The 8,098-nt window shown below is 42.4% G+C and overlaps 1 protein-coding gene across 1 annotated transcript in view; it reads right to left on the bottom strand.

Moving 5' to 3' along the window:
• Positions 1-3,279: 3,279 nt before the first annotated feature.
• The window catches only part of GRTP1 (growth hormone regulated TBC protein 1), a 30,634-nt gene continuing 25,815 nt past the window's right edge, over positions 3,280-8,098 (bottom strand). Inside the window, exons 6-8 of the mRNA XM_077343699.1 lie at positions 6,405-6,577; positions 6,072-6,257; positions 3,280-3,727 (exon numbers count right to left, since the gene is read on the bottom strand). Coding sequence (XP_077199814.1) covers positions 3,638-3,727; positions 6,072-6,257; positions 6,405-6,577 — 449 coding nt within the window. The 3' untranslated portion in view covers positions 3,280-3,637. The remainder of the gene's footprint in view (positions 3,728-6,071; positions 6,258-6,404; positions 6,578-8,098) is intronic.

The raw sequence follows: 8,098 nt of genomic DNA, 5'->3' as shown, positions 1-8,098 counted from the left end.
CATGTTTTGTCATTGTTCTCTTGAGTTAATACAATGGTCTCTATTGATAGGCTTAAATTTCAGTTTATTGGCCTCATCTACCACATTGCCTTCTCCAGGCACCTACTGTGGATTTCCACAGATCCACTTGGCTTAATTCAGCAGCCGTAGAACTAGATATTGTTTTTGCATATCAGTGCCACCTTTCCTCAGATGGCCTGTGTCAGCAGCTTGATGTAGATGTTAAGTAGTAGGGCAGATAACATGGGACTCCACCAATGCAACAAGGCTGAGCAGCAGTCCCCAAGCAGCTCCTTCTGAAATTCATTTCTATTAGGACTGGGCTGATAATATTGACCATAAGGAACAAGACTGGACATGGTGGATTGTACTATGAAGCACGCTGTCCTTCAAGCTTCACCAACTGAAAGTCCTCCACACATCTAAGACCATGCTGAGATGAGTGAGTTTAATAAAGTGAATGGAATATTTCTCAGCAAGATTCATTCCAAAGGTAGCACAGCAGCCTTGTTTGTTTTCCGGTTCTGAGGCTCCTCAGTAAACGGAGGGGTGTTCTGGGTCCATGGAAGGAGCTATGTGGTTCAAGGGCAATCATGTCCACAGTCCAGCCCATCTCTTTTCCACAGGACTGCCAGCCTTGCTGACTGGAAAATCCCAAAGAAATACTAGGCCCCTGCTGAATCCCACCTTCTTCCTTGGCCTGGCTGTCCTAAGTGTTCCCTATCCCCACCCTGGCAGAGACTCCTAGTAGAGCAAAGTTTGAGTCTAGTGCCATCTTTAAGAGCAGCACAATTTTACTTTGGGTACATGCTCAAATTAAAACTTTAATAGTATTGAGGGTGGCATTGGGCTCCAACTTTGTTTTGCTGCTTCAACCAACATGGCTACCCCTTCCATCTGTCCTCAGAGATTCCATAGAGAAGGACAGAGTGGCAAATTCCCCTATTAGCAAACCACCTTAATGCTCAGGCAACAATTTTCTGGAACATCCTCAGTATGAACATTGAAGGACGACAAACCTTGGGATGATTTGCACCAAGCCTGCTGATACAGTCAGCTCAAGTTAGGGAGAGTGTTAGCAGGGTGGGTGGTACCCCAACAGGATGCCAAATATATACCCTTGTTTCAAAAAGGTTGCTAAAAACAGTATTAGATAAAGTTGGTGAACTCAGGCTGGATCTGATCACATTTTAACCACAATTTTGTGAGTGTTCCCAGGTGTACTTCCACACCCCTCATACACAAAGTGTAACTGGGAGTTGCTGCAGCTTTGGGGGGGGGCACTTAAATGACTGAGCAAAGCACTGCCCCCTTTTCCCCATCCTTAGACATAACTAAGGAAAAGAAATGAAGCAGCCCAGATGCCTGTATTAGGAAGTCCTAATGTGAAGTTTCCCACAGAAGGAACGCATATAGGGGTTTTGGGTGATGTCTGAATGCATTTGGCTTGCTTCATTTATACCATCTTCCCAGTGGGGGGCACAGAGAAGCTTACACTGCTCTTTGTGCTGTTTTATCCTCACAAACCTGTGAGGGTAGGTTATACTGGGCATGTGAGACTAGTCAAAGGTCAACCAACAAGCTTCTGTAATAGAGTGAGAAATTGACCCTGGGCTCTTCCTGGCTTGATACTATAACGACTTCGATACTGGTTCTTGTGTTTGACCAAGACAAAGGAAAAGCTTATCTTTGAGAACTCTGTCACCTGAGTCTCTGATTCTTGCAGATTACAATCATTTCAATATGCTGCTTATATTACCATCTCTGTCCTTGCCCCCATTGAGATAAAACCATAGAAAGTCAGGGAAGGTAAAGTGAAGATAACAAATAATGACCAATATTATACTCACCAAGGCCATCCCAAACTATAAAATTACTGGAACAAATTATCAGTGGTGTCTATCCTATTGTGTATAGATTGCTGTAAGCTGGATCCTACCATGGAAGCTTACAACAATTAGTGTGTCATACTAACACTTATTATTCCGTTAGTTCTGAGGGTTATTTAAAAAAAAAAGATTTCTGGTTGGTTTTACAGCTCAGAATCTATTTCAGTGTTTGTTTAACGTCCCATCCTATTGATTATATAATCTGCCTTAAGTCTCAGTGAGAACGGTGGACTAGAAATTAAGCAAAATACACAAAACACTTTGTGTACAGAATATGCCCCAGCCTAGTCCCCTAGGACTGTTATTACACATGCACATGATGTCTGGAGAAAGCAATCAACATTTCTGGAAACAAGCCGGGAGGGCTCAGTGATATTGCCAGGAAGAAAAGAGATTCCCTTAGGTATCCATATATCAACTAATTTGCATGGGCTTTGGCATGTACCACTAGGTGTAAATAAACCAACATCCATTAGCCTTTTTATCCAGGCCTAGTACAAACTTCAAATAACCTACTCCCTTATGTTAAATTTAAATCCAATTCCTCTCACTTTTCAGAGTCCAAATCGGAAGTTCACGAGCAGGTGTCTAATATCAGCGCTGGTTTTTATCTAGATGTGTAAAACCCTCAAATCTAGATTTCTCTTTGCTCGCAGTTATGCTCCTGTACATATGGTTGGTTTTACTCTGCTACAACAGTGTTAAGTCAAATAGCAATCCCTCTGTAAAAGGTAAAGGTAAAGGTATCCCTTGTGCAAGCACCGGGTCATGTCTGACCCTTGGGGTGACGCCCTCTAGCATTTTCATGGCAGATAAGGTAAAGGTATCCCCTGTGCAAGCACCGAGTCATGTCTGACCCTTGGGGTGACGCCCTCCAGCGTTTTCATGGCAGACTCAATACGGGATGGTTTGCCAGTGCCTTCCCCAGTCATTACCGTTTACCCCCCAGCAAGCTGGGTACTCATTTTACCGACCTCAGAAGGATGGAAGGCTGAGTCAACCTTGAGCCGGCTGCTGGGATTGAACTCCCAGCCTCATGGGCAAAGCTTTCAGACGGCTGCCTTACCACTCTGCGCCACAAGAGGCTCATTCATGGCAGATACGCTAATATAAAAAAACAGTTCAGCGGAGCCCCACTGCCATCTGGTGATTTCGAAGGAGGCAAGTCTCTTAGAATATACACCATAGAAGTGCTAAGAGAGGGGCAGGCTCTGCTACAACGTACCACTTCTGTTTAACTGACTTTATGCAACTGACACCCTGTGCAGGAGAAACATCTGCGTTGCAGTTCAAGCCAAGGGGCTGGAAAAGGAAACCGGATCCGTTCCATTACAACGTCATACTGGCCTCAACCATTTGCTATGAAGAGCACAAGCAAAACAAAAAGGAATTTTGCAAATAAATAGAATTTTTATTTTGTACCTTCATAATTATTGTAAATATTTATAAGCCTATTTATTGACTTAAATATTACCAAAAAAAAAAAATTCCTCAAAAAGTGACTCTGACCCCCTCCCCAAGAATTGAACACCACACTGATGCCATTTTATTTATACAGCAAAGTTTCTTTAAAAAAAAAAGAGAGAGATCAAGTTATCCAGTTTACAAGACTTACTTGAAAGGCTGGAAAGAATTGGTCAAGTGCCAGTCAACACCACTGAGACTGTGGAAACTGTGCATGATTTAGTGCAACGAAGTGAAGGAATGTGCCCACATTTCCAGTAGAAGGTTTTTAAACATTGTCCGATTTATCTCTGAGCAATCAGCTTTTCTCTACAAGTTTCTCGAAGTTTGTTTATGGTAGCCATCCGTAGACTTCCAGGATCTGTAAATATTTTCTAGAATTGAGAATTAAACGCTTATGAATATAAATCCGGGAAATGAGTAAGGGGGACGGACACAAAAGAGCAGAGGTCAATGGCATTCTGGGGATAGACGGGGAGTCTGTGGAGATGCTGGGAACTCTTCTCTGGAAGGGTCTACTCAGCCACCACTTAGCTAAAGATTACCGCCCAATTTTCACTGCCCTCCTTTAATTTCCTCATCTGTAAAATGGTATACATCATAGAATCATAGAGTTGGAAGGGGCCATACAGGCCATCTAGTCCACCCCCCTGCTCAACGCAGGATCAGCCCTAAGCATCCTAAAGCATCCAAAAAAAGTGCGTATCCAACCTTTGCTTGAAGACTGCCAGTGAGGGGGAGCTTCACCACCTCCTTAGGCAGCCTATTCCACTGCTGAACTACTCTGACTGTGAATTTTTTTTCCTGATATCTAGCCTATATCGTTGTACTTGTAGTTTAAACCCATTACTGGTACAGCATCTGACCATTCACTATTCTATCACACCCACATTTCCTGCACTCAGGATCGTAATGTAACTGATGTAATCTGTTCCTCTCTGGATGTTCTTTTATATCACATCTTTTTAAAAAACAAAAAAGCCATGGTACATGAGAGGAGGAAGTGCAGAGAGAATATATCGATACTCAGAACATGTTTCTTTGCTTCTCCTGCAAAGTGACCATTGCAAAAAGACCCTTCCCTCCCATTTCGACAACACAACAATGTGTAATTATGTAATTACAACTATTATTTACAAACAGAGGGGAAGTATGTTCAATAGAGCAGGAAGTCTCCAGTTCAGCCAATCGGGCCATAGGAGATTATTCTTAAAATACCAGGAAGTTCCTTTCTAAATATGCTCACTACACATCTAGTTCAATTCCCTCTGTAGGATATTTGATAGACTGACCACTGGGTAGCCAGAGGATGTCCTTCAAGACCAGGGAATTGGGCCCACACCTCAAAAAGTGGCAAAGAGAGAAAATCACTTGTCCCTTACTATCCCATCTCCCCAAATTAAACTGAGACCTGCCAAGGAGAACTGCAATCCTACTGTGTTGTAACTGAAGTAAAGACTTCATATCTTCCTTCATTATATATTCTTTGTATGTATCTCCCTATTCAGGAGGAAAAGATCTCCCTATTCAGGAGGAAAATAACCAAAGATCTCCCTATTCAGGAGGAAAATAACCTGAATTCAAGGTACTGGGAACAGAGGGACTTGCTTATGTCACAGACAGCTAAGCCTTCCAAAGGATGCTGGCAGGTCCCTCTCAGAAACAAGGTGTCCTTCAACCTGGGCCCTCGCTCTGATCCAACACTGGCCTCGGCTTCCCAGGAAAACTTTTTGCAAGCCAGAAGTTATCAATGCTCCTACCAAGACCAATAATTAATTAGCATGGCACATGAAGAGGGGATTGATCAAAAGGAAAACTGGCTGAAAGAGGGCGGCGCAGGTTGGCATACAAAGCAAGAGGTCCCTCAACATTGTTCTACAGCCAGTATGTAGTGTACTAACTAGAGTAGGATTTCAACATAAGCTCTCAGCTGTAAGCTTGAGCAGCTTTTCCCAGCAGGTGGAAAATGGGGAATACTCTGGTCAATTGTGCTACCGAGTAATTTCTGCTGGTGTCTGCAGTCCTGCTCCTCCCTCCCTTGTTGCAGGAGGTCAGGACCAGCTAGAAGGTTTGGTCGTTCCATTTGATTCACACCACCATTAAAAGGAAGAGCTGCAGGCAGGTAACATTTGGATCCTTCACTGAGCTATAAATTGTGCAAATCATTGATTCAGGGTAGCTGAGTAACTAAAATGCCATTCAGAGCTCATTTCAGAGGAAAAGACAGCACAATGTGTTTTCTCTTTAGGCCCTTTATAGTAATCATCCCTGAAGAAATAATCATTGTTTAATGGATGAGATGTTCCATCCAACCACTACAAGATACTACATGGAAGAGTATTAGCACAGCACAATGAACTGTGGAGCGTTCACAGCTATGGACTTCTGCCAATCGCAATTTTTCCCCAGGATAATGAGGGGTTTTTTGCACATCCACCAATTTGTCTATAATTTGTGATGCATCCCAGATAAGTGTCTTCTGAAATGTTCAAAAGCATTACAGGAAAATAACAGTTACGGTTATTAATATGTTATAGATTGTTTCATGTATTGTTTATACGTTTATGTAAGCTGCCCTGAGCCTCCAGGGAGGGCAGTATATAAATATAATAAATAAAGCTAATGAATCAATATACTGATTAACTTAGAAAGAGCTCTGTACCTTGGCACTTCAGGAAGACTTAGATAAATAAATATAATTTTTAACAAACTACGTACCTGCATGAAAGTATGACACTCTGTCACGAATGGACCTTTGGTGATCTGCTTAAATTTATCACAGATGTCTGGGAAGTTGCTGGCTTCCAAAATGAAAGCTTGGTGTTGCTTAATTAACGTTAAGGCCACTCGAAATATTATTTTAGATCCCTCATAGAACAAGCAGTCCCAAATTCGAAGTACGGTCTGCGGGACAAATAATGGAATTTTTAAAAAAGATCACTAGAGCGCATGTAGCCAGAGATTAGAAGTTAGATGTTATCTAAAAACAGTAATAACCACCCTTCCCCCCCTCCCCATTCCCAGGGCTAAAAATATCAAGGTCTCTCTTGCCTCTACAGGAAGAATATCTATGAACAAGCAGATAAACCAACGGGACACCACCAAGGTCCACATGACACCATGTCTATCCATCAATTCTGCAATGGCGGGTATTTTCATTCTCACAAGTTCTCCCAGGACTTCTTGATCTGTTTTCAAGCCCATCATTTCTGGACTATAATAATCTAATAAAAGGGGGGGGGGAGGGAATAAGTAATCAACAAATAGGAGTCACACAACATAGTATTTCAATCAACACAAACAAGTTGTTTTATCTGTCTATACAAGCTCCCTTTAAGTGACAGCTCAGACAGAAGTTTACCTAATGGGAAGAGTTTGCTCCTTTGCCCTTTAGATGCTCATTTTATGCATCTCTCCGCTCTAAAACTATATTGCCTTTTTTCAAGGCGGCATCTGACATTACTGACCAAGACAAAATTAAGTTTCTCTTATGGGAAGGGAATATCACTATATGTAAGCACAACAAAATCAGAGTCCAGTGGCAGCTTTGAGACCAACAAAGATTTATTCAAGGCATGAGCTTTTGAGTGCAAGCACTCTTCCTTGAATCTATCTATATGTAAGCAGACAGCTGAGTTTTGTTCAGCTAAGTTTTGTTATGACAATTATATATGGAAGCAAATAAATGCTACCTTCTGGTAGTGACTGACAGAGGCTTAGACATTTTAAATATTATTTTTTGAATGTTTTATATTACAGAGTTTGTATCTGTTTTATCTAAGAATGGCTGGCATTATGCTGTACCTAATTTTTAAAAAGTCCTTTGTTTTTAAAGGAAACATGGCCAAGGATGCCAAGTTTTGTGCTCTGAACAGACACAAATTTCAGGTGTGTAAATATACAGTGGTCCAGCAGAGGACCAAGAGTAGTTACGGCAAAGTTGCATCCTCCAGTGTATCAGAATCTCTATGTCTATCCCCTGCCATTTGGAGTCACATGACATTTAAAGACGAACAGGAAGCCCCAAAGGCCCATGGGGTTGGATCCAAAGCATAGCCAGCACAGTGAAACTGGAAGAAGATGGATTGTCCCCCACCTTTCTTTTCTGCTGCAGCCTGCTGAGCCACCCCTCCCAACTGTGTTGCTGGAGTCACAAAATTATCTGCAATGGATACAGGCAACTACTGACAACTGCCCTTTTCTGTCTGCTGAAGTGCCCTTCTGCCAATGTTAACAGCACCTTTGGATATAACTCACTTTGATTCAGCTGGTTTTGGCAGCAGTTTCCAGATCAAGTTATGTCCCCCCTCCTTCCCAAGGGAAGAAAAATTGTGTGTGTGTGTTTTGGGCTGATTAAGGCAAAACACAGAGGGGGTTTTCCATTGCCTCCCTCTGCAAAGAGGCCCTGTTCTTCCTTGGTACTCTCTCACACAAATGCTAATCCTGGCTGACCCCACTTAACTTCTGAGATCTGACGAGATCAGGTGATTCTGGGCCATCCAAGTCAGACCAACAGGAAGGGCAGGGGAAGACTCATTGCATATTACACAACCAAAGGCTTTAACTTGACAGATTTGTGGTTATCCCTGGGCCTCAGTAATTTCCTTTAGGAAACTTTGAACTCGGCCTGGGGACACTGCTTGGGAGTCCCACTGGTGCTGCTCCCCTTCTTCTTGATTTCAAATTCTGATTTCACAATAGGCATCTCGCATCTGGAGTTATAGGACTTATTGAAGAAATTCAGT

Source organism: Paroedura picta, chromosome 6 (genome assembly GCF_049243985.1).
Source record: "Paroedura picta isolate Pp20150507F chromosome 6, Ppicta_v3.0, whole genome shotgun sequence".
NCBI lineage: Eukaryota > Metazoa > Chordata > Lepidosauria > Squamata > Gekkonidae > Paroedura > Paroedura picta.
The sequence above is the reverse complement of the archived record's forward strand: the minus strand, read 5'-3'. Positions and strand labels throughout refer to the sequence as shown.